This window comes from Natator depressus, chromosome 3, assembly GCF_965152275.1.
Source record: "Natator depressus isolate rNatDep1 chromosome 3, rNatDep2.hap1, whole genome shotgun sequence".
NCBI lineage: Eukaryota > Metazoa > Chordata > Testudines > Cheloniidae > Natator > Natator depressus.
The window spans coordinates 178,384,486-178,411,929 of NC_134236.1; the positions used below are offsets into that span (position 1 = coordinate 178,384,486).

Sequence of the window (27,444 nt, forward strand, 5' to 3'; positions counted from 1 at the left end):
ACAATCAAAAGATGTAATGAATAGAATTAAGACAAACAAAATTATAATATAATTATATTATGATAGATATTTACCTATTGGTCACAACTGTATGTCCACTAATGTCAATATGTTATTAATATATTAATGATGGTGGGTTCTGAATTACATGTAACTACTACAGCTAGCATGTACATTAAAGAGCCAGACTCTGCTTCCCATATTGTATACAGCTGCCACTAACATCAGTGGAAGTTGTGAATGCATATCTGAAGACCAAATTTGGTTCCTGAAGTCTCAGCTCAAGCAAAAACAAGTAATCAGCACTATATATATTAAGTTCATTTTAACTTTTTAGCTATAATATATGGGACCTGCCCAATCCTTGGTAAATATTGTTTCAAAATAAGTTCCAAAGAATATTTTCCCAGGTTTTTGCTATTATTCTTTGTGAAGAGAACATATAGAACATGTAACATTGTTATAATATCTTCTCAGAACAGAAAGTTGGAAATCAAACTTTTATTGCTCTCACTGAAGTAAAATGCATGCATTAACCTCTCCGGTATACAAGAGGAGCTGTTTAAGAGCTACAGGTAATAACTTGCTTCACTGTTTGATGAATAATTGTAGGTTATAACTGAAGCCTAAACTTTCTGTGTTTCCCTAAAAAAATAGGGAAATAGTCCAATCAGTAAAAATGTACCCATCAGTCTCTGGATTAATGGTTTTTCTCTAGTATTGGGGAAAAGCATACAGTAATTAAGATCTCTTCTGCATTTTTGATGTGAAACACATTCAAACAAGAACAGCAGCACAAGTCTGGAAGAAAATACCTGTCCTCCTTGCTCCCAAAAAGAAAGAAAGGGTTTACTTCAAAGTTGTCCTTGTTAGCTGTTCAGAGTGGCAACACACATTATTTTTGCATTCCTGTGGGCTACAGCAAATTGTCTCTCTTGACTGCCATTGTTTCCTATGGAAGCATAATGGTTTCCATTTATCACAAGCTGACACCATATGGTGTGTGAAATCATACTCCACACTGCAGCATCCAAGGAGATAATGCATGTCACAACTATATATGTTAAAAAAACAGCAATCAGCAATAAAACCAAACACTATAACTGGTGTTTCTATTACTGAAAAAAAAGTACATTCTCAAGAATCATAATCACTTCCAGACCCGAAAGTGTTAATTAACTCAAAATCAGACTTAGTACAGAATATATATAATCAAGATGATTGTGTTCAGCCTAACAAGGAAATCAATTCCACCTTAAAAAAAAAACAAACCCACCCCATAATTCTTATAGGCATATAGTTTTCGACAAACATCAAAGTACAGTGCAGCTGTTGTTTTGTCAAAGGAGTACTGTGTTCTCGCTGACACCAGTGAATTGTTAGCTTGTGTTTAGTATTATTGATATTAGACCAAGCAAATGCATTAGCTTGCACAGTGATTCTAGGCTCTCTTCATTTTAGTGACTGATGGTGATCTCAGTGATTCATATGTTTTTATGTGTGGGAGGTAACCCATCCAGAGATTTATCCAGAGGACCTTTCATTGCTGGACATAAAGACTCTTCCTCAGCAGGACGGATAACATCCACCTCAGTTGCCTGAGAAATGTCTGAACTCTTCTGTCCTCTCACAGGGATTCTGGGATATGCCTTGGCTGCTTCTCTGACGTCTGGTTTTGATAAGTGAGTTTCACAGCCTAATGTCTCCTGGGAATTGTGCAGGCAGAGAGTGGGTGAGGTCATTTGGCTTTCCACTGAGTTTCCTTTCTCTGTTTTTGCCTGTTCCAGTGAGCATGACCCTCTAGCACTCAGGAATACTTCTGTTCCCTGAGGAACTATTGGCCCACTCACTGGTTTTATCTCTGTCCACACAAAAGCTCCATGTCGCTGGAAAGGGAAACAAGGTTGACATTAACCAGGGGAGCATAAGCAGTTAGTAAATGCAGCTGTGATCTGAGTTCATTTATTAGCTCAAGTGCTGGCAAAACATCCACTTGTTTCTTGGTCTCTCTACTGGCCATCAGCCTAGGTCCCCTCCCAATAGCTACAGGCAATGGTATACTGTCTGGCCTGTTAGCCTTTTTTATTCATGAAATGGGGCACAGCAGGAAAACTTGGAGAGAAACAACAAATAAAAGAAAAAATGCATCTTATTTTCTCTGGTTCACAACCATTCTGTCACTCTGAGTGTGTGACTTGCATATGGCTCTCCTGTGTAAGTCTAATCATATCAGATTTTATTTCTTGCTACATGGGTTGCTATGGATACAATTCTAAACTGCTGCTTTTGTAGGCCAGGAGATTTATGATTGCAACCCAAACGACTTTGTCCATTAGGGTCGCACAGAAAGGTTCTCTTTTTTATAAACAGAAGTGGGAACAAACAATATGTTTCCAAGAATGGAATTCTGTATTTTGGGCCTGATTCAAAGCCTACCGGAGTCAATGGAAGTCTTTCCACTGATTTCAATTGCTTTTGGATCAGGCCCCTACACAGTTAATTATTGATTTGTAAGAAACACACACAAAAAACTTGTAGGCAACAAAGACTGACAAAACTTTTGGATATTTACTTATGGAATGGCTTCAAAATACACATTGGGCCTGGTTTTGATCCCACATTATTTTTACTCCACTGACCTCAGATGTAAGTGAGAGCAGACACAGACCTATTGGAAATCCAAACTGTGTCATATATCATTAGGGCATTTATCTATTATTATAGGTGCTGGAAACCACGGTGTTATGATGCACATAAACACAGAATGAAATGTTTAAGTTATATTAAAAAGTGTCATTAATATTAAGTCCTGGCAATTCTAAAGCCTGTAACAGTATTTCTTACTTTTAAAACAGTTAGTCGGAAGTTTGTGAATAAACTTACTCCTCCAGCTTCCTGCACGCTATTAATCATACAGGATGCACATTGTCTTACCTTTCCTCGGATGGGTTCATTAGGAGATTTTCTGGCATTGTACTGATGAATAAAGGAGGTCCGCTCCTGTAAAATTGTTGGAAGACTTGTTGATGTTCTAGGAATTGCAAGTGGAACTGGGGAAAAAAACCCAATATTGTTGTAAAGTCAGGGCAAAGATGTATTGCGTGGCCTCATGTTGTACAGCACTCACAAGTGTACTAGATGTTGCACAGAAACACAAAAGAAAAAAAAGACAGATGCCTGTCCTGAATTGCTTAAAAAATAAGCGATGGGCTTGACAGACAAGTGAAGATGTAACATATACCAGGAAAGGGAGGGGCAAAGAGGGACATGGATCAGTTACATGACTGTATGGACACTCAGTTTTACATGCATACATACATCATGTTGATTCAAAGGCTTTTTGGAGTGGAAACGAACTCATTCTTCATAGGCAATGCTGCGTAAGTATTTTGGTTTTTAAATGAGTGATTTGGATGAGGAGACAATGGAAGCCAGACAAATAGAAATTGGAAGGGCATTCTGAGTATAAGAATTATCAAAGTGAGATATAGAAAACGCCTGTTAGATCACCTAGTACATACAGGAGTGTTCCTGACAATACAGTTCCGAGCACTTAACTTCACTTGGGACTTTTTAATATTATATCCTTCTGTATCACAAGAACAATCTTGGGCACATTGCAACTGGCTTGCCTGTGGGTGGGTGTCAGGAGTGAATGCAAAGAAGCCTTCCTCCCCTTGTGAGTCCCCATAAGGGGGTGAAAAAATGGACCTGCCCCTCTTCACTCTGAAACACAGAGTGGGCCTGGCACATCCAGGAAGCAGGCAGCACTTTCTAAAAAAATGGTGCATGGTGTAAACTCGTCCTATGCACCAGAGTAGCAAGACCAGATCTCACACAGATCTCAGGGTAGCTGTTTAGACACTTGCGCATAATTTGATATATTGCCATTTAATTTTACTCTTTATTTAAAATCTTTTAGCCAGTTTTCAATCCAGATGACAGTTTTCTGTCCAAGCTAATTGGAATAAATTTTGCAGTTACTACTTCATGACACAGACTAAAATGCTATACTGAAATATGCTGCATATGTACAGTACAAATACATAATTTTAAAGCATAATTCAATTAAACACACCCTAAATTTTCAAATAGGACTACTGATTTTGAGTGCCCAACTTGATACACTTCAAAGGGGCCTGATTTTCCGGGAACAAATGCTTCATGCTTTCTGCAAATCAGGCTCCTTAAAGGTATCCCAAACTGGGCACCCAAAATCACTAGTCACCTTTGAAAAATGTAGACCACATGTGCTTTCATTTGCACAGTGTTAACAGATCTAAATTGCTGCAGCAGTTAGGACACATATTTTGAAAATAAACACTGAATATGGGATCAGAACTGAAATCTTATCTTTACAATAAAGACCTTTATCATGTGACTTGAACCATATGGGCAGATATGAACTTCACTACAGTATCAAGGCCTAAATTTGGTGGAAATTCAATTCTTCTTAAAGGGTATAAGTTAAAAATGATTTTATTCTTTGTGTTAAGAAAAATTTAAAGACAACTGGTTAATTGGCCCTACCTATCGATAACTTAGCTCTTCTACAGTACTTTTTGCTTCATGATCTCAAATAGCTTTGCAAAGGAAGGTGTGGATCATTATCAACATTTTACAGATGAGGAAACTGAGGCAGAGTGGTGAGCTGGCTAAGATCTTTGTTGCACATCAAGTCAGTGGAAAGCTGGGAACAGAACCCAATATTTTCCCATTGTGCCAAGATGTTTAAAGTTGCTAATGTTCCATCTTCTATTTCATCCAGTTTTTACTTGGATATACTCATAAGAGAGCACAGCACATATGGAGGATATTTTAAAAATATTTTAAATTCATAACTGTATGATAAAACAGAATGATACAGAAGTTTCACAACAATAAGGGGCCTGATCAACTCCTTCTAACACCAATGGAAAGACTCCCATGGACTTTGGAGGGAGCTGGATTGGGCCTTTAATCATTAAAAGGAAAACAGTAAAGAGGGCAGGCAAGGAATAAAGGGGGCAATGGGGGCTGAACGATCCTCTCCGCCCTAGAGATGGTCCCTTCTCATCATTGCTCAAGCACACTATCAGGGGAGTGTGAACAAGTTTATGCTTATGTTGCCCATGCTGTGTCTGTTCTGGGGATAAACGGAGAAATTGAGTCTTCAGTGCTGTCAGCAGGGCACTGGTCATGAGCACTAAAACTCACATAAATACACTGAGGAAATTGTACTCAAAAATGTCAGTACACCAATGAATACATCAATACATTCACCCTAACTCAGAGTACATGAGCACAGTGTACAAAGTGTTCATGGGCACCATACAGAGACAAAGGGCAAATCAGGCACAAAGATGATAACTTACTGTCTTTTGGTAGAATCATATTTGAGGAAACAAGATAAATCACTGAGTAGACATGGAAACGGAAGTCAATAATGTGTTCTGCAAGATCAGCATAAGGTGGATTTTGAGTCTATGTTTAAGTGCTTTGATGCCAGATATATCAAGTTTAGATGAATATGCAGATCACTTTGTAAAATTAATCTTCCAGTCTTTTTGCAAGTTGCAAACTCTTTCAACTAGTCTTTAGTTACCGGAGGTTTAGGATCCAGCTAGCATTTAGCAGTACATTGTTCTGGCACAAGCTAATAGTATTACATTTTGCTGATATGTTAAAAGTGGCAAGTTAGCACTCAAAAGATTCTGAAGAGGCATCAATTGCACTATTTGAGGGAGCAGTTTCCAGTGATTAAAACTCGGGACTGGGAGTCTTGCTTGGTTGCTGCTTTGCTGTGTGACTTTGCGTAGGATAGGTAACCTATTGTGCCTCAGTTTCCCTATCCACAAAGGGGGAGTAATGATACCTACCTTCCCTACAGAAATGTTGTGAAGCTTTGTGAATTGTCGTGGTTGTAAGGCGCATAGAAGATTTTGGGTGAAAAGAGCTATAGAAATATTACCATTATTTTTCTGATACATTTCACTTAAGAAGCCTGGAAATGTTACCTTAGGAAAATTGCAAAAATATGCACTGAAGTGTCCGTAATATATTTGTGGGGCATGTAGTGGTGTTGCAGTCCTCTCTCCCCTTCTGGGTCAGAGGGAGGCCACACTGCCTCACTACACCGTCATGATCGCTGCCTAGTATCAGTGGAAATTGGCAGACCAGGAGTTAGAATCCCGACTGGTCTAGTGGGGCTGAACCCCAAATAGTCTATAGGCTCTGGGCCCTTAGGCAGGGGCAGAGCAAACACCAACAGTCTATAGGCTCTGGGCCCTAGGCAGGGGCAGAGCAAACACCAGTCTATGGGCTCCAGCCCTCAAGCAGGGTAGAGCTAGCAAATAGCCTGTCATCCTAGTTGTGGCAGATGGTAGGCTAACACCAGCCACCTGGCCTACAGTGGGGAAGCTGCCACCCCAAGGGGTTCCTCTGCAAGCAGGGCATCTCTGGGCTCAGCAGCAAAGTCAGCAGCCTGGAGCAAGCAGGATGCATCTATCTCCCTCACTGTTCCAGACCCAACTGAGTTAGAGTCTCCACCTTTTATACTTCCTGTCCCGCCTATCCACTTCCAGTGGGAGGGATGAGGCAGGTCGGGCTCCACCCACCTGGGCACAGAGGGTGGTTCCTCCCCTTCTGGGTCAGAGGGAGCCCACAATGCCTCACTACAGGCACCACAGATACATTTGTAGCTATCCTCAGATCCCATGATTTTAAAATTGACTGGGGCACACTACAAGGTGTTATGCTATTTTCTGTGCACCAGCAATCTGTTCAGGTAAAGAATATCGGTATGAACTGCATATCTAGCTTCCACTTTCAGTGCTTCGTAACTGGATCTGGGAATTCTATGAATGAAGATTTTATGGTAAGACTGAAAAATAAACTTATATAAAGAATTACATTAGTTCATGAGTTTTTTACTAGAATATAAAATAGCAGAAGCATATTCATACCAAATGTGCTAGAAGCTGTGAACAACAACAACATTTTTAATTCTGTAGATTGTGTTGTTGTTACAACTGAGGAAAGGTTATATTAGTTCCCTGTAGAATTTCTTGCAAAATAAAAAAAATATTCTCTCAATGTTTAATTTCTGGTCAATTAAATATGGGTGGAATATTTTTCTTGGAACCCTGAAGAGTGGCATTTTCTAGTGATAAGGTAGAATTTGAATTGGCCAAATAATTATAATGAATATCTCCACTGATTTTTTTTCTTGTCAATCCTCAAATAAATTGGTGAACATTTTTCTCAGTATTTGACCACCTCTATAAGTGATCAATAATGTTTGTCAAATATTCACAAATTATTTCTGTAAATTGATGAATTATTCACAAATAATTTGGTTCAGCATAATAAGTAAATAAATTCAAGACAGTAATATTAGTTCATGCGTTTTTTCATGGAATATTAGATAACAGAAGAACACTCATAATAAATTATATAATATTCCAGTAGAAAACTCAATATAATAAAAACAACAAGGAGTCCGGTGGCACCTTAAAGACTAACAGATTTATTTGAGCATAAGCTTTTGTGGGTAAAAACCTCACTTCTTCAGATGCAACTCTTTTTTTGTGGATACAGACCAGCACGGCTACCCCCTGATATTTCAATATAATAATAATCCCAATTTTTGTCTTCATGTGACAGAAGAGAAGAGAACCAAACTTAAGACTCGCTTGTAATTTAGCAACATGTGACCTGGTCCCACAAACACAGATATGCTTAACTTTAAGCAGGTAAGTAGCTCTTTTGCATGTTTGTAAGCGGGATAAGGGCCATGATGATGACTATAGTATTTCTGTAAGGTGGTCAGATACTGCCCTTGTAAAATGCCTCGACAAAGTTTTAGAATACTAAACCACCTACTTTTCTGGGTTTGTGAGCTATCCTAATATAACATGCCTGACAGTCATTTGATGGAGTCTTTGAGCCAGATCCCCAGCAAGTGTAAATAGGTGTACACAAAACTCACGAATAGGACAAATTAGCTCCAAAGTTATAAATTACAGCCAAAATCACTGTCGTCAACTACCTTAGCTGCTGAAATGGCTGTAGGGGGCGGTGTAAGAAGGAGGATCCTTACAAGTCTTGACAGGCAACAGTCAGTGCAATTATGTAGCACATAGGAATACACTAGCTTTTTTATTATTATTCTTTTAGGTGGCAAAACTGAGATACACATAAAAATCCCCCACTATTTTTTATCTCTGTAAAGTCAAACAGAAAGGAACCGTACATTACTTCCCAGAGAATATCTCAGCATTTATAACCTTTTAAGGAATTGAGCCATTTAAGACACCAATTCCAAGGTATAATCTTCCATCACTTACAGAAGCCTGAATGCCAAAAGACAACTGGCTCAACCTCAAAACGGCAAACATGCCAACGCATGGAAACCATCACTTTCCTTATTAATGGAATGGCAGGAAGTGAAATGAGATGATCTGGGTTTGTGAGCAATATCTCCACAATCAATCATCCAAAATAAACTGTTTCATTATTTGTATTTCAGTATACCGGAGGAGTATGCTGAAGGCAGAACTCTAGATCCACCTATGGGGAGAAGCAGAGGTACTGGCACTCCCCAGGAAGGAGAGAGTTTTCTGCCAGCACTGGCTCTTCAGGCCACATTAAATGCCCTACCTCACCTGACCCTCTCTCTAGCAGAAGATTGCATTCCATGCACCAGCTCCGGTGGTGCTCTGCTGCTTAATACAACAACCTCAGTAGTGACAGGTTTCAGAGTAGCAGCCGTGGTAGTCTGTATCCGCAAAAAGAAAAGGAGTACTTGTGGCACCTTAGAGACGAACAAATTTATTTGAGCATAAGCTTTCGTAAGCTACAGCTCACTGTATTTTCTATTGCATGCATCCGATGAAGTGAGCTGTAGCTCACAAAAGGTTATGCTTAAATAAATTTGTTCATCTCCAAGGTGCCACAAGTACTCCTTTTCTTTTTTCAGTAGTGACAGTGGCTGAAGTGTTGGCTTCCCACCCTGCTCTTTGAGGGTTACACAGTGAGGCTCTGCCAGCTGCTTTTCAAAGTTGGGACTAAAGGGAGCCCCTACACATCAAGCACCTTGACAAGTGAAGGGGGTAGGAGAGAAAGTTCAGTAATAAATATTGGGGCCAAGCCTCCACTCTGTGACACTGGTGCGATGGCAGTGTTACTCCATTGGCTTTAATGAATTTACACTGATATAAAACCTGTGTAATGGACTAGAGAATCAGCAAACCTTCTATTGTTAAAGCATTGCTAATACAGACATCCTTGTGTTTAGTCTGTATATAAAAGGGAGCAGAAGCTGCTAATGCAAGGACAAATCCTTGTGATAAAAAGACAGGGAAATCTGATTTTTTAAAATTGTTTAACTCAAACATGATGCTCAGCACTATAGTACAAGAAACAAAGGCAGCCTTTACCCCAAAAAGTTTACAGTGTAAAAGAGAAGATTTGTAGTGCCTGGTGCTGAACCCATTCACACCAGTAGTAACTCTGTTGCATTCAGTGGAGTTATTCTTGATTGACAGTGGTGTGAGCTCAGAACTGGGCCCATGCAGGATAAGGGATGAAAGCCTGACTCTACTGAGGTCAAGGAGTGTTTTTCCATTGATTTCAATAGGGCCCCGATTTCACTCAGGAAGTACTGTGAAATCATAGAAGGTTAGGGTTGGAAGGGACCTCAGGAGGTCATCTAGTCCAACCCCCTGCTTGAAGCAGGACCAATCCCCAATTTTTGCCCCAATCCAATTGTGGGGATGGCTCAGTATTTTGTTTTGTTTCAAATTCTAAATTCATTTCTTGTGAGCCTCATAGAAGTGTGTTTTTCATTTGACTGAAGACAAGGTAGAAGCATAGCCCAGCAGTAATGGCAGACAGAGCAGTATGGCAGACAGCGCAACAAACAGTCATGCAATAAAGGATGACTTTCCATGGGACTTTGGCTACCGAATGGCTAAGCCACTTTTGAAAGTGGACTTTTGCTCTTCAGTCACTTTTAGGCGCTTCTGAAAAAGTTAATATTACCCAAAATCTACTACCTCAAGACTTTGTACTATATTCACTCACTAAGGCTTTGTCTACACTAACGTTTTGTCGACAAAAGCTGCCTTTTGTCGACAAAACAGTGAAGGTATACACCCTCCAATGTGACTTTGGTCAGCAAAAATACCCTGTTCTGGTGACAAAATACAACCATCCCAACAAGAGACATAAGTCTTTTTCCTCTAAATTTTTGTCGACAAAGTGCCAGTGTAGACACCACGCTTGATTTCATCGCTTTAATTAGCTTTCAGGAGGTGTCCCACAATATCCATCGTGACTGCTCTGGTCAGCAATTTGAACTCCGCTGCCCTGCAGCCAAGTAAACGACCATCCGCCCCTCCCCCTTAGAAGCCCTGGGGATTTTTGAAATTCTATTTCCTGTTGGCTCGGCATGGAGAGGTCTTCCCAGGTGACCACGGCAGATTATAGCAGCAAACGCTCTCCTGCTTGGACCACTACAGAGCTGTTGGATCCGCTCAGTATATGGAGAGGAGGCTGGTCAGTCACAGCTGCGCTTGAGCCATAGGATTTGGGATACCTACGGGCACATTTCCCAAGGCTTGTGCGAGGGCTATGATCGGGACACGCTGCAGTACACAGTGAAGATAAAGGAGCTCAGGCAGGCGTATCATAAGGTAAGGGAGGCAAACCGTCACTCTGGTGCTGCAGCTAAGACCGACCAGTTCTATAAGGAGAAATGGCGATGGAGGTGGGGTCGCCACCTTATCCTTTGTGGCAACCCCACCTCCATCGCCAAGAGCCCCGTAGCTACTTCGGAAGGCCCGAAGGTGGTGGAAAGAGGACCTAACCCAGAGACTAAGTAACTGATCAAGAAGTGGAGTTAGAGGACGATGTGCAGCTCCCAGCGGGGTCACCTGGTGGGGCAGGCAGCCAGGAACTGTTCTCCACTCCAGAGGTGTCTAGCCAGTCTCAGGAGTTGCTCTCCGACGAGCAAGAAGCAGAAGATGAGACTCCTGGTAAGTGGATGTGGCTTGTGTAGTGCGGAGGTGGGTTCAGGGCATAGAAATGTGGGATGCTGGCTGTGTTTCTGTGAGCTGGATATTTCCCTGTGTAGCTAATTGGTACAGCAGAACAGGGTGTTGATGCACGCCGAGATCTCACAGGAATCCTCCAGAGAGATCTCCAGGAAAGCTTCCTGGAGGTACTCGGTAATCCTCTGCCGCAGGTTCCATGGCAGAGCAGTTTGTTCCTTCCCCCATTGTAGGAAACTTTCCTGTGCCATTCAGCAATCACTTCTACAGGGACCAAAGAGGCACACAGGAGTGCAGCATAGGGAGCAGAGCGGAAGCCACAAGCATGGAGTAGATGTACTCTGGTTTCCCTGCTTACCCTTAGCAGTGAGATATCTGCTAGAATGACCCCCACCTGGGGAAAAGTGTGGGAGAACTTTAGAATTTTTTCCTTGATCAGCTGTACCACAATCCTTGCAGAGTGCATGTTCTTTTCCCCATGTGGAGCGCCCCCACTCACCTACCAACACTCACCATGCTTTGGGTGTTTGCAGAGATATGTGCTTGCCAAAGGTCGGTGAGAAAGTGATTATTATGTTGCAAAAGGTGTATTTAACTGAAATGTTTCAAAGCTGTGCGTGAATTTAACAATCCTGCTTCTGTGTATTGTCCCTTGTGCTTTGGCAGATGTGGCCTTCAGGACACTCCCCACACATCAGCCACGCATTTCTGCCAGATAAAAAGGCGCCCACAACGCAGCAAAGATGACATGTTCCAGGAGGTACTGCACTGCTCCAATGCAGAGAAAAGGGAACACAGGGAGTGCAGGGAAACTGAACGGCAGGACAGAAAAGAGAATCAGGAGTTTGTTAAGGATGCTATGGAGCGGATGATTAAAGTAACAGACGAGTAAATGCAGATGCTGAAGTCCTCCCCTGCAGCACATTCAGAACTCTTTTCCATGCCACCTTCACCCCCCAAACTCTGTCTGCAAATTCCTTTCTACTTTCTGGGACTTCTTGGTTTCCCCTTCCCTCCACTCAGACAACTTTCACAATGATAGCTGGATCTACATACAGCTCTGAAAGTCTGCCTTTCCCTGGTTCCTTCTTTCCCACCAAGCATCTTTGTGTGTGTGTGTGTGTGTGTGCGCGCGCACGCGCTGTTTTTTGTGCAATAAAAGCAAAGTTTTTGAATGGTAACTCATCTTTATTTGTTTTGTACAAATTGAGATAGCAGGCACTACCAATATATACTCAGGCAGTTTATTCATGTGCTTGCTGGAACGTAAGGCCCAAATGTCACCATTACTTCCTAGGAAAACTACATGTAATGTAACATTGCAGCACCAATCAGGGAGATATATATTACTGCTTCTCATTTTCAAAGTGTTGCCTCAAAGCCTCCCTGATTTGAATTGTCCCCCTCTGGGCTCCTCTAGCTATCTAGTATCTGGCTGTTCAAAATCAGCAGCCAAGCAGTCTGCCTCAACACTCCACCCCTGAGCAAACCTTTCACCCTTAGCTTCACAGAGATTATACAACATACTACACGTGGCTATGACACTGGGAATACTATCCTCATTAAAGTCTAACCTGCCATGAAGGCATCGCCAGCGCGGCTTTAATCTGCCAAAGGAACATTCAGCTGTCATCAGGCACCTACTCAGTCTGTTGCTGAACCGCTCCTTACTGCTGTCCAGATTTCCCGTGTAAGGTTTCATAAACCACGGCTGTAAAGGGTATGCCAGGTCTCCCAGGATTACTATGGGCATTTCAACATCCCCCACTAATCTTCTGGTTTGGAGAAAAAGTCCCCGCTTATAGCTTTCTATACAGGCCAGTGTTCCCAAAGACGCATGCATCATGCACCTTCCCGGACCACCCCATGCTGATGTCAGTGAAACACGCATAGTGATCCACAAGTGCCTGCAACTCCATGGAGAAGTACCCCTTCCTATTGATGTATTCCAACGCAAGGTGATCTGGTGCCAAAATTGGAATGTGTTTGCCATCTATCACCCCTCCACAGTTAGGAAAATCCATTTCTGCAAACTCGTTCACTATTTCATGCACATTTCCCAGAGTCACAGTCCTTCGTACCAGGATGTAATTTATTGCCCTGCACACTTGCATTAACACAGCCTCAACGGTCAACTTCCCGACTCCAAATTGATTCTCGACTGATCAGTAGCCGTCTGGAGTTGCCAGCTTCCACACAGCGATTGCCACACACTTCTCTACTGATAGGATGGAGCTCTCATTATAACGTCCTTGCGCCACAGTGCTGGGGCGAGCTCTGCACACTGTTCCAGGAAGGTGGCTTTCTGCATCTGAAAGTTCTGTAGCCATTGCTCATCATCCCACACCTGCATGACAATATGATCCCATCATTCAGTGCTCGTTTCCTGAGCCCAAAAGCAATGGTCTACCCTATCCAGCTGTTCTCTGAATACCAAAAGCAATCTAAAGTTCTTCCTATCCATATCATGCAGCATGTCAGGCGACTGGGAGTCTTTTTAAAGTTAGGACCTTTATGATTAACCATCCACAATGTCTTCATGACAGTTACCAGAGCACATGAGAGCAGTGAGGGATCCATCCCTTCTCACAAAGATGCCGGGGTGCACAGCAAAGAAGGGCAGTTGAAAAATGCCACAAAATGCTGGAAGCCCATGGAGTGCTGGGACAGAAAGCAGTGCATCATGGGACATTGAGTCCTGTCCCAAGATGTGCTGTAGGAAGGCGGAGCGGATCGCAACACCTAGCGACAGAAGGTGTCAAGCTGGACTGTGGGATAGGTACCCACAGTGAATTGCACACACTGTCAATGATAGTGCTCCAACTGTGGATGCCCTCTGCCAACAGAAGGAGTGAGTGTGAACATGACATTCCGATTTTTGAGTGTCGACATAACCTTTGTTGACAAAACTTGGTAGTGTAGACGAGGTCTAACACACAACTATTGAATTCATTTTTGCTCTTTCTAAAATTTTGAAAAGTAGAACATAATGAGGGGAGGAGGAAGGGGAACACTTAGCACCAATTGAAACAATGGCAAGAACACCAACAAGGGTGGACTGGGATTCAGGAGACCTTGGCTCCATTCCCAGCTCTGCCACAGACTTCCTGTGAGATCATGGGCAAGTCACTTAGGTGCCTAAATACTTTTGTAAATCTGGTCCTAATGAAACAGATATGCACCTAGTGGAATTTAAAAAAAAGGTATCTGAGCAGGTTAGGTCCCTCATCCTATGTCTTTCAATGGGAGTTAGGCCCTACCCTGCTTAGGTGCTTCTGTAAATCCCACTAGGCATCTATATGGATCTTTATGTGCCTAAATACCATTGTAAATCTGTCCCTTCATCTCTCGTTTCAGTTCCCTATGTGTAAAATAGGGAAAACAGTACTTCCTTGGTCTTATCTATTTAGACTGCAAACTCTTTTAAGGCAGGGGCGGTTTCTAACTATTTGTCTGTACAGCACTTAGCACAATAGAGCCCAAATGTTAGTTGGGGTCTGTAGGCGCTACTGTAATCAAACTACAGAATCAAATTCTGCCCACTGTCACACATCCAACACTTCCATACAAGTAAATGGGAGTTGTGAGAGCACATCTAAATGCAGGATTAAGCCCCCAGAACAGTAATAGGAAAGAATGTGCTGCATGACCAAAATAGGCAGAGTGCCCTGTCATGTCTGACAAATGCTTTGAATCTATTTTTTGGTAACTCTGTTAACACAGAAAAGTTTTTAATATGTATACTGCCTAAGCTGATGTCCAGCCATGGATGACTGTTTTCACAGTGGCAAAAAGAGGTCTTTACCTCAGTGGGAGCCATACAGCTAATCTGCCCTATACTTCTTTGAGAATTACTCCCCTGTGTTTTCCTCTACAGAAGTCACTGCTTAAAATAAACTTGTCAATAAACATTTACAGGCTAGATTCTGCAAACCTTATTCACGTTGGCCAGCACTTACTCATAAGACTACTACCATTGAAGTGAGCAAGAAATTCCTACCCAATGAGAGTAGGGGTTGCAAAATCAGGCACTTTGTTGGTAAAAACAGAGCATGATTATCTCAGTGTATTCCTTGGTTTGGTTGTAGAGGGCCAGATCCAGAGCCTATGTAAATTACTGCAGATCAATTAAAACCAACGGAGCCAGGCCCATTTATACCACATGAGATGTGGTTTGCAGATTTGACTCATCACTACCTCCAACTTACTGTACTATTTCATTTATGCTATTAAAATACATCATTTTCAATCTTACAAATCTATCTTTTTTAATAGAGAGATTATATTACCAAACAATGAGGAGTCTGGTGGCACTGTAAAGACTAACAGATTTATTTGGGCATAAGCTTTAGTGGGTAAAAAACCCCACTTCTTCAGATGCATGGAAGAAGCTTATGCCCAAATAAATCTGTTAGTCTTTACGGTGCCACCAGACTCCTCGTTGTTGTTGTCGTTGTTTTTGTGGATATAGACTAACCCGGCTACCTCTCTGATGTATTACCAAACCACATTCTAGCAAATGTGATTTCTCTGTGTATATGAAGTGTGTGTCATGAGTCAAATGAAACCTGAAAGAGAGCTGAGAAGCCAACTTGCATTTGATATATCAAATGCTGACTGCACAGGATGAAAAGAATATGGCCTTTAACTCATCTTGGTTTAAAAAAACAGAAGTGAATAATTGTTTTCCAGTAGACACAGCTCTGTTTCATGAGAAATATTTGTTGATTTTACAGGGATAGCAGCCAGACAGTTGTTGGGTGGCGTACTACACAAAGAACACTTTCATTTTTGGCAAGGCATAGCATAGCTGAAATACCAGAGTCCATGGCTAATTAAGTGGGTTGATGAACGAATGATTAGATGAAAAGATTTAATTGGTATGAACATTCTTATAGACTAGTTATTGTATCTGTCTTTCAGGGCCAGACCTTCAGTTGCAGATGAGCAATACTCCGTGCAACTGAAGGGACAGAGGGGCACAATGGTGCCCTTTACACTCCTTTGATCCTGGGACTGTTATGCACCAAACTGGGCCCTTGGCAAAGCTTATTGTAGACTGAGGCTACTCTAACTTGTGCCAGCTACCAATGGCCCCAAGGAGCTGTTACAGCATCTGGGGATCACCAGCACACAGGGGAACCGCAATCACATTCCTGGGCTCCAATTATGCCCCCTCCCCACACTGGCAGCTGGGGATGAGAGAGTTACACAGGAGCTGCTGTAGCAGCTCTGCCCCACCCAATGACCTCAGAGGGGAGATTTTCCAAGGACCAGACCCACCAAGCTTAGGGCCACTTTGGAGAGACAAAAAGCAGATGAAGCAGGGCCCACAATCAAACATTTAATCTAAGCTCTGTTGCCTTTAGTTGTTTTTCTTACACTTAAGAGTTGAGCATCTTAATAATAAAAAAAACCCTTCATTTTTCATTTAATATTTGCATTTGGACAATACCACTTGGAACTGAACAAAGTATAAGTTGTTTTAGTGTTTTGCTAATGCAATGGGGCAGATTCTCTGTCCTGATCCGGTCCCTTTGCACCACCTGGGAGCGGAAAATTCCCACAAGTTCCCGGCCTTGGGCTGGGAAGCTCAGGCAGTCTCCAGCTAGTCATGGGGGATCATAGTTGGGTGGTGCAAATCTGAGCAGCTCCCCAGGCTGCTTCTAACTTGTGCTGGGGAGAGCTCTAAATGGCTCCCTGACAGTCCTCTCAGCTCTCAGAAGAAGCTGTATGCAGTAGAGACTCTGTTCTCAGATATTCCATCACACAAGCTAAACTATACACAGTAACCTTTATGCTCTAATAAATTTGTTAGTCTCTAAGGTGCCACAAGTACTCCCGTTCTTTTTATAGGGAACTGGGACACCTTCTTCCCTCAGGTGCTGTTGCTACTGCATGGGCTGCCAAAAAGATTGGGAGCACCAGATTCTGCCCAGCCAAATACCAGCTCCTACTGCTCTGACTTCAGATTCTCCTGCTGACTGAGTCCCCCTCACCAACCAAAGAGGAGAGCGAGCCCCAAGTGTGCAACACTGCCTCAAGCTAAACCAAAGAGAGGGAGTTTTTCCTCTGCTTTTGAGAGAGAAGGCAAGCTGTGCTTGCCCCTGTTCCCATTTTTAATGCCAGGTGGAGAAGTGATGCCTATGCATATAATATCTACAATGCTTTGGAGTTTTTCAGCACTACATAAACCTAAGATTCTCTGGCTTGTTCTACTCCCTTTGTGCTGCTCAGGCTGCATAGAGAACAGGAACTAGTTAAACTCTCCAACTGGGTAGTCCCCTTGCCACATGTTAAAAATTGTCCATGTCTAGGCTCGCTGTTGGCGTGTGGGAACTCAGTACAGCAGAGCATCTGGGCCATATATTTTTATATTTCACTAACTGTACCAATGTTGGTAGAAGAAAAATGCTGGGTTGTTAAACAGAAAATGCTTTGTTTTGTTCTGTCAGGTTTTCTGACATTTAAATAGTCACTAAAGTGATCAATCATTTTTTGGTGGAGAACCATGCAACTCATCAGTAGTACACGGACACTACTATTCTTCATGACTGCTGCTAAGTTCTTCTCATTGCAGTATTCTTGGATACCATAAAGTGGTAAGCAGCAATCCCTTCGATCCTGGCATATCCAACAAGGGTGTTGGTCTGAGGACCAGTTGCCCCCTTTGAAGAAATATGTATGGAATCAGAAAATGCAGCTGCTATTGCGTGAATTATCACAGTAAAAATAAGTGACTTTAATCACAGTAGCATGAAGGCATCTCTGCTTGCTGGTACCCAGTTCTACAGAGCATGTAGAGAGATCCAGGCATGAGAGTATTACTAATGCAGATATCATGGCCAGTTAGCTCGCTCCAGGCCCCTACCACATATATGCGTACTGCTGGTTGCCTCATGCCTCTCTTTGATTTTATGGAGGGTAAGAATCCTGAAGTTCCAGTCACTATTATAACACTGCATGATGGAAGTTCAGCTCCCACTTGGGCAGTTTTAACAAATTTGGCGAAGGCTTCCTTTTATTACTTTGTTCCTCCAGCTGTGTTGTAGAAAGGTAAGGGAGTTACTTTACACCTATTTTGGGGCACAGCTCAAACAATTTTCAATCTTATTCACTCTTGACTTGACTGAACCTTTTGAACAAAAGAACATTCAATGAGTAGAAAGACCACCACTTAGGTGACCAACCACAAAACAAAGGGAGAATAGTCAGAGCAAACAGCTTCTTTCTGATCAAAGTATTCATCCAAAATATCTGGAGAACAATTATGAATACCAAATACATTTGCAACTGATGGGAATAGTTCAAGGACTGTTTGCAATTCAGCTCCAGCTATATTTAAAAATTAGACATTTCCATAATTTGTATAATCTGAAAGAATTTGTTTGCAAACTGAAGAAGAGGGGGAGCCAATAGCAAGTATTTGTATGCATTATATACAGTGGTTGTTCTTAAATGGACATTTACCAAGTGTTCAGACATCATAATGATAAGTGCAAGAAATATGGATGGATAATTAGATAGAGACTCAGCTCTTAGTTGCACCGTTGTAAATCCAGACTAACTCAACAGACTTTAATGGAGTTACTCCAAATATACACTGGTGCAACTGAGATCAAAACTTGATTGAAAGTCAGACAGCAAAAGATCCCATACAAAAGTACCTGAACTACCTGTATTCTGAATATAGAGAAAAACTACACCTGACTTGGCGGGGGGGGGGGGGGGGGAGCTTCCCTATAGGTTCTTACCTATTCCACAGGAAGGCTGTAGTTTACTGCTGTATTTAGTTGGAGAAGACAATGTACAGGTTGGCTTCTGGAAATCATTTCTTTGAGTGCTTTGTCTGTCGTAAGGTGGACTATAATGATATACACATGGTTCCCCACTTGGCCACCAATGATGCTTTAAAGTCAAAGGGAAGAAAAATGTATGTCTATCCAAACACTTAGGTAATAAAGCAAGTACCGATAGAATGCTTCTCCAAGTCTCTTTCAGTCCTCCACAAGTTTTCAACTCCCCCACCTACTTCCACTATTGCTTAGCACATTCTGACTCCTAAATAGGAGAAAGTCAGCCGAGTCTGAAGTTTGATTGATATGACCCCATTGACATCCAGCATCTTTCTCCCCCTTCTTCTTCTGTCCTGCACTGAAATTCTTCTCTCTCACCCCCCACTGTGTCAAGGAAAGGCTCCTGCAAGAGGGAGGCAACAGAGAAAGGCTCCAAGCATGGAGTCGCCCCCCCGCCCCTGCCTCACCTCCTCCCCTGAGCATACAGCTCCCCACTCCTCCCCCCTCCCTCCTGGAAAGCACTAAGCACCACCAAACAGCTGTTTGGTGGCGGGAAGCTCCTGGAGGTAGGCAGAGGAGCGGGGATGCGGCGCGCTGTGGGCGGGGGTGAGGGGATCTTGGCGGCCACAGGAAATAACTCCAGGGGGGAGGGGACGGGGAGCTTGGCGGGCTGCAGCAAATAACTCTGCAGGCCAAATGTGGCCCGTGGGCCGCGTGTTTGAGACCCCTGCTCTAAGCCATGTCTCACTGTCTATACTGCTATTTATACCTGCACTAGCTGGGCATGCAGTGTCTGCACTCTGCATGCCGCCACAAGTGTAGATGTAGCCACAGAAATGTGATATACAAACACCCTTTCTAAGAATCACTGTTCTCTTTTCATACTAGTACACAAAAAGAATCAAATTAAATTACAAACTACAGTGTGCTAAAGTAAATCCAAGAATATGACTTAAACTTACAAAGCAAGGACAATCAGAGTTTAGCTAACTTGCCTCTTTGTGCCTGGCTAATACAAATATCCTCACACAGTGGATGATTTTACATGGCATATATGCTGCAAAACCTAGGCACAAAAGAGTAAGTTAAGCAGAGATTTTAAGGCGTAATACTCTATTTCCTTACGAGTGAGGGATTCATTTAGATCCTTAGCATTAGTTAATGGAGTTCTTTTATACAACATACATGTACATATTATTTAGAATATGACCTTAATTTGAAAGATAATGCAAAATGGTCCTACCTTTTTAGCCATTGTGCCTTCTGTTTCCATATAGTATATTGGTTCATTTAAGAACCTTACGTTGGTGTTAATTAATTTTGCATAACGTGGTTGGGGATTATTGCGCCACTCTGGTAAATATGAGTGCTGGAAAGACTGTTTATTCTTTTTAGGTATATATTCACCATTGACCTTTTCTATTTTCATGTTTACTTCTGGTATATCAATATTAAATATTCTATAAGTATTTGGGCTGAAAGACATAACATGACAAAGAGATGATTATTTCCATACATATATACCAATATTTGTTGATAGTATAATAGTTATATCACATAGAAGAGGATAATAAAATACCTGCTAATAACTTAGTTGGTCTGATTCTGATTTCACTCACTACTTTCCAAATCCAGAATAAAACTGATTTCAATGGAGTTACTCTACATTCACATGGTCATAAAGGACAGCAGAGTTTAACCCTACATCCTGATTAGGATCTCTCTCACTACTTTTGCACTAACATATCTACTCTCTTCACTGGTGTTACTCATGATAAATACCTGTGTAGGTGAAATCAGGATGAGGCTGTACAAATAGCTTCTGCTGACTGGGCTGTTACAATGTGAGTTGGCATCCCAGGACTCTGATCCCCTTTAAATAAACTTATATCAGACTTATGGATGTAGCTTCCTTGACAATGAGAGCTCAAGACCATTTCACATTCTAAATTCTTGGGCTGGGCTGCAGTGTCTCAAATTCTTCCTCACAATGCCCAGCATTCTATTCCTGATCCTTCAAAATCCAGTTTTTGCCCTGGACATTCTACCAACACAATCCTCCCTAGAATTATTAATGACTTACTTGTAGCTAATTCCCAATATCTCACTTTTCTTCTTATCTTCTTTGACTTATTAGCTCCTTTTGACACTGTGGATCCCTCACATCTCTATCACCTTGGCACACATGTTTTTTCTGACTGGATCTCCAATGCGTTTCTTCCAACTTATCTAATAAATCTTTCACATCATACTAGGATAATAACCTTTTTTTCCTACATCCTCTCTCAGCTGGTGTCCCCAAGGGATCTGTTCTTAGTCTCCTACTCCTGTCTTTATACTCTGCCTTCGGGGACGTTATCTCTGATCACAGCTGACAATATCATTTGCACATTAATGACACTCAATAAAATTTCTCTTGCAATCTCTCATTCAGGCTTGTCTCCATTTCATAAAATGGAATAAATAGTTAAATATTCAAATTACAAAGAAAACAGCACCCCAATTAAAAAAAACCAGACTATCTCAGAAGTATTTCTATGTGAATAATGAATAAAGTGAATAAATACTTTATTAGAAAAATAAATAAATAGAACTGATAATTAACATAAAAGGTATAGCTAGTGTTTCCACAAAAAGGGCCTTCCTCAGAACAAACTTATCCATAGACCATAGGAAGAAATGACTTATTTATGCAATAGCTTCAAGTCATTAACAGGAAATAATCTACCACATAATACTACCAATGGATATCAATCATTTATCTCATTCTAATAATTGCTGGATTCAGAGCAATTAACAAGTAAGGAGTCATTGAGGAGCCTTGTCTCTGACAAGATACTTTTGTATACAAACATTAATAATAAAGTTATTAGCATGATGGTAACGCCTGGAGGCCTGATCAGGATAAGGACCCTATTGTGGGGAAGCTGTACAAACACATAGTAGAAAGACACAAATGACAATTTTCCATTGACTTCAGCTCTCTGAAGAGTTTACAATCTCATTTTATGCTCAACGTCATTTCTGTTCACTAATACAATAGTCTTTATTTCAAGATATTTTATTGGACTGGAAAAGTTACCAAAGAAAAAGTAACTTTTACCTGTAGCAGCACTTGGCAGGATATCCCAGGATATTAGAGAGACAAGGTAGGTGAGGTAATATCTTTTATTGGACCAACTTCTGTTGGTGAGAGAGAGAGAGAGAAGATTTTGAGCTATACAGAGCTCTTCTTCTGGTCTGGGAAATGTGAGCATCATAGCTAATACAAGGTGGAACAGATTGTTTAGCATAGGTAGATAGCATGTATTCTAAGGGACCATTCAAAGTGGAGTGGCCGAATAACTTCATCTTGAATGGTCCCTTGGAATATGTACTAACTACCGATGCTAAACAATCTGTTCCACCTTGTATTTAGCTGTGATGCTCAGGGCAAGTCTACACTACAAAAATAAACCAACCTAATTTACGCCAGCATACAGTTACTGCAGTAATTACATTACTTGTGCATGTCTACACTTTGCTCCTTGTGTTGGCAGTGCGTGTCCTCAGGCGGAGCACTTTCACCGACTGAATTGTCGGTGTAGGGCACTGTGGGACAGCTTCTGAAAGCCAGCAACAGTTGATGTCAGTCTAACTCAGGGATGGGCAAACTTTTTGGCCTGAGGGCCACATCTGGGTATGGAAATTGTATGGCAGGGCATGAATGCACACAAAATTAGGGGTTGCAGTGCGGGCTCTGGGGTGGGGCCAGAAATGAGGTGTTCAGGGGCTGGGGATTGGGGTGTGGGTGGAGGAGGAGTCCAGCTGGGGATGAGGCGTTGGGGGTGCAGGAGGTTGCTCCAGGCTGGGACAGAGGGGTTCGGAGGGTGGGAGGGGGATCAGGGCTGGGGCAAGGGGTTGGGGTTTGGGAGAGCGTTAGGGGCGCAGGCTCCGGGCAGCGCTTACCTCAAGCAGCAGCATGTCCCCCCTCTGGCTCCTAGGTGGAGGTGCAGCCAGGTGGCTCTGCACACTGCCCTGTCCGCAGGCGCCACCCCTGCAGCTCCCATTGGCTGTGGTTCCTGGCCAATGGGAGCTGTGGGGGCAGCACTTGGGGCAGGTGCAGTGTGCAGAGCCCCCTGGGTGCCCCTATGTGTAGGAGCCGGAGGAGGAACATGCCGCTGTTTCTGGGAGCCACGCGGTACAGGGCCAACCTCCGATCTCATTCCCCAGCTAGAGCACTGGAGCAGGGCACGCCCTGGACCCCACTCCCCGACGGAAGCTTGAGGGCCGGATTAAAACGTCAGGCGGGCCAGATGCACCATAGTTTCCCACTCCTGGTCTAATTACATCAAAATTGACTGTATACCTCTTGTGGCAGTGACGTTATTAAATCAGTGTAGTGGGCAAGTTATGTCGGTGGGAGTGAAATTTTAGTGAAGACACTACACAGTTAAGTCAATGCAAGGCAGTTTACGTTGACCTAAGGGCTTGTCTACACTGGCAATTTACAGCGCTACAACTTTCTCGCTCAGGGGTGTGAAACAACACTCCCCTGAACGCAGCAAGTTTCAGCGCTGTAAAGTGCCAGTGTAGACAGCACAGCTCCCAGTGCTGGTAGCTACGGCCCTCTTGGAGGTGGGTTTTGTAGAGCACTGGGAGAGAGCTGCGCCACAACCACACAAGCCACGTTAAAGCGGTGCTGCGGCAGTGCTTTAGCATTGCCAGCGTACACTAGCCCTAATTCTGTAGCGTACACCAGGGCCCAGAATACCTTTTGCAGACCTGAAGAAGATCTCAGTGTAGCTTCAAAGCTTGTCTTGTTCACCAACAGAATTTGGTCCAATAAAAGATATTACCTCACTTACCTTGTCTCTCCAATATCCTGGAACCAACACAGATACAACACTGCATACAACAATGGAAATTAAAAGGAACAGTCAGAAGGGTGAAATGCCTGCAAGCTGCATGGAAACTATTTAAAAATACCATAATTGTGGCTCAAATGAAATGTATACCCCCCCAAATTAAAAAAAAAAACAAAAAAACATAACACACAAAAAAAGCCACCATGGCTAAGCAGCAGAATAAAAGAGGCGTTTAGAGGCAAAAAGACATCCTTTTAAAATTCTAGTAAAATCCTACTGAGGAAAATAAAAAGAAACATAAACCTTCAGACCATAAGACCTAAGAGAGTGTAAAAGCATAATTAGGTAAGCCAAAAAAGGACGAAGAGCAACTAGCAAAAGATAAAAATGTTTTTGCTGTTAGTTTTTGTAAGGACATCAGAAACAGGCAGCCTGCCAACAATCAGTGGGGCTATGAGACAGTCAAAGAGATAAAGGAGCACTCAAGGAAGACAAGCTGTTGCAGAGAAGCTAAAGGAATTCTTTGCATTCGTCTTCACTGCAGAGGATGTGAAGGAGACTCCCACACCTGAGCCATTGTTTTCAGGTGACAAATCTGAGGAACTGAACCAGACAGAGGCATCAGTAGAAGAGGTTTTGGAACAAACCGATAAATTAAACAGCAATAAGTCACCAGTACCAGATAGCATCGACCCAAGAGTTCTGAAGAAATTGCAGAACTAGTAACTGTGGTATGTAACCTACCGCTTAAATCAGTCTCTGTATCAGATGACTAGAGGATAGCTAATGTAACACTGATTTTTAAATAAGGCTCCAGAGGCAATCTTGGCAATTACAGGCTGGTAAGCCTAACTTCAGTACCAGGCAAATTAGTTGAATCTATAGTAAAGAATAGAATTATCAGACATAGATAAACGCAATATGTTTGGGAAGAGTCAACATGAATTTTGTAAAGAGACATCATGCCTCACCAATCTATTAGAATTCTCTGAGGCTGTCAACAAATGTGGACAAGGCGATCCAGTGGATACAGTGTACTTGGACTTTCAGAAAGCCTTTGATAACATCCCACACCAAAGGCTCTTAAGCAAAGTAAGCCGTCATGAGGTCAGAGGGAAGGTCCTTTCATGGATCAGTCATTGGTTAAAAGATAGGAAACTCAGGGCAAGAATAAATGATCAGTTTTCACAACGGAAAGAGGTAAATAGCAGGGACCTGCAAGGATCTGTAATGGGACCGGTCCTATTCAACACATTCATAAATGATCTGGAAAAGGGGATATAAACAATGAGGTGGTAAAGTTTGCAGATGATACTAAAGTACTCAAAATTCTTACATCCTAAGCCAGAGGTGGGAAAACTACGGCCCGCGGGCCACATCCGGTCCGGCCCCTGAGCTCCTGGCCCAGGAGACTAGCCCCCCGGCCCCTCCCCTGCTGTTCCCCCTCCCCCGCAGCCTCCGCTCACTGCTCCGCCGGCACAATGCTCTGGGTGGCGGGGCTGCGAACTCCTGGGGCAGTGCAGCTGCAGAGCCTGGCCTGACCCGGTGCTCTGTGCTGCACGGAGCGGCTGCCTATCATGGTGCTGCCGCGCCATCAGCCACCTGTGCTCCAGGCAGCGCGATAAGGGGGCAGGGAGGTTGGATAGAGGACAGGGGAGTTCAGTGGGTTGTCAGGGGCCGGGGGTGTGGATAGGGATCAGGTCGGTCAGAGGGCAGAGAACAGGGGGGTTGACTGGGGGCAGGGGTCCTGGGGGGGCAGTCAGGAAGGAGTGGGGGTTGGATAGGGCGGCAGGGGTCAATTAGGGGTGGGGGGGTCTGGAGGCGGTCCGGGGACAGAGAGCAGGGGGGTGGATGGGGCAGGGGTCCCCAGGGGGGCTGTCAGGGAACAGGGGGCATTGGATGGGGCAGGAGATCCGGGGGGGCCATCAGGGGACAAGAAGCGGGGGGGGTTGGATAGGGGGCAGGGGCTGGGCCATGCCTGGCTGTTTGGGGAGGCATAGCCTCCCCTAACCAGCCCTCCATACAATTTCAGAAACCCGATGCAGCCCTCAGGCCAAAAAGTTTGCCCGCCCCTGTCCTAAGCTGACTGTGAAGAGTTCCAAACAGATTTCACAGAACTGGGAGACTTGGCAACAAAATGGCAGATGAAATTCAATGTTGATAAATGCAAAGTAATGCATGCTAGAAAACATAATCCCAACTATGCATATAAAATAATGGGTCTAAATTAGTTGTTACTACTCAAGAAAGATCTTGGAGTATCGTGGATTGTTCTCTGAAAACATCCGCTCAATGTGCAGCAGCAGTCAAAAAAGTGAACAGAATGCTAGGGACCATTAGAAGGGGGATAGATAATAAGACAGAAAGTATCGTAATGCCACAATATAAAACTAAACACCTTGAAAACTGTGTGCAGTTCTGGTTGCACCATCTTAAAAAGGATGTATTAGAATTGGAAAAAGTATAGAGAGGGGCAACAACAATGATTAGGGTTATGGAACAGCTTCCACATAAGGAGAGATTAAAAAGCTTGGAAGTGTTTGCTTGGAAAATAAATGACTACGGAGAAATATGATAAACAGCTATAAAATCATGAAGGGTGTGGAGAAAGTGAATAGGGAAGTGTTGTTTACCCTTTCACATAACACAAGAACCAGAGGTCACCCAATGAAGTTTTAAAACAAACATAAGAAACTAGTTTTTCACACACAATTAACCAGTGAAATTCATCGCCAGGGGTTGTTGTGAAGGCCAAAAGCATAACTAGGTTCAAAAAAGAACTGGGTAAGTTCCTGAAGGATAGATCTATCAATGGCTGTTAGCCAAGATGGTCAGGGACACAACCCCATGCTATGGGTGTCTCTAAACCTGACTGCCAGAAGCTGGGACTGGATGACATAGGATACATCACGATCTCTTCATTTCCCTAAAGGATACTGGGCTAGATGGACCATTAATCTGATCCAGTGTGGCATTATGTGTCTACAGCCTCCCAAGGTGCACACGATTGTAGGTACATAGCACAGGGTGCAGTGAGATAGAAAGATCAAGCAGTTCAGCTAAAGACTTAGATCCCATTCCTGCAAGTATTTACTTATTGGAGGAATACTTGGCTCCCAATCAGAAGACTGCGGGAATGGTGGCTCCTCAGGTAAGCGAAGGCTGGCAGTCTCAGGCCCTGGGGACAGACGGTTGTTAAGGGCTCAGTCCCCAGGGCCCTGAGCAGAGGGTGCTGAGCCCATGGCAGAACAACACCCAATAGCACAGGACCAGGTGCTAACTCCTCCAGCACCCACTCAGCGCCAGGTTTCTGCAGGGACTGTCCCTCAGGGCTGGCCCCCTGTGGTTGCAAGGATTAGAGCCTGGGCCTTGCACAGCCAGAGAGCCCGCAGCAAACGCAGCACTTACAGCGGGTGCGGGGGCGCCTTCTTCCTGCAGTGCATGCTGTCCCCTGGCGTCCGGCGCTGGGTGCCGTGGGGAAGAGGGGGTGCGCAGGGGGTGAGGGGGGGTGAAGGGGATGCACGTGGAGGCAGGAGCAGACAGAGGGTGCGCGTGGGGGAGGGTGGACGCACTTGAGAGCGTGGGGCAGAGGGGAAGGGGCGGGAGCACGCAGGGGGCAGCAAGAGGTGTTGTGGGGGCGCAGCAGGCAGGCGCGGGGACTACGCGGGGGCGGACCGCAGGGGCAGCGGGCGCGCGGGCGACGCTCCGAAGGCGGCGGCAGCGCTGCCCCAGCCCGCCTGTTCTGTTGCCGCGTGGTTGCCAGGAGAC

The 27,444-nt window shown here is 43.5% G+C and overlaps 1 protein-coding gene across 2 annotated transcripts; it reads right to left on the minus strand.

Annotated features, from left to right (window-relative positions):
* Positions 1-406: 406 nt before the first annotated feature.
* Positions 407-27,160, minus strand: CIMIP6 (ciliary microtubule inner protein 6). 2 transcript variants are annotated; one of them, XM_074947144.1, is made up of 5 exons: positions 27,085-27,160; positions 20,073-20,304; positions 18,788-18,941; positions 2,935-3,050; positions 407-1,886 (listed from the first exon to the last, which is right to left on the minus strand). In XM_074947144.1, the coding sequence occupies exons 1-5, from the start codon at positions 27,117-27,119 to the stop codon at positions 1,485-1,487; spliced, it is 939 nt and encodes a 312-aa protein (XP_074803245.1). In that variant the 5' UTR covers positions 27,120-27,160; the 3' UTR covers positions 407-1,484. The 2 variants fall into 2 exon arrangements, with proteins under 2 accessions (XP_074803245.1, XP_074803246.1); XM_074947145.1 differs by lacking the exon at positions 27,085-27,160 and adding an exon at positions 21,933-22,018 and having other exon boundaries at positions 410-1,886.
* Positions 27,161-27,444: the final 284 nt, after the last annotated feature.

Excerpts from the sequence above, each read along its gene's own strand:
- CIMIP6 (XM_074947144.1), bottom strand. The coding sequence starts at position 27,119 with ATGCACTGCAGGAAGAAGGCGCCCCCGCACCCGCT. Across the intron at positions 18,942-20,072 it reads AAGGCACAATGGCTAAAAAG|CATCATTGGTGGCCAAGTGG; the intron begins GTAGGACCATTT and ends TTGACTTTAAAG. Across the intron at positions 3,051-18,787 it reads ACAGCCTTCCTGTGGAATAG|TTCCACTTGCAATTCCTAGA; the intron begins GTAAGAACCTAT and ends TTTTTTCCCCAG.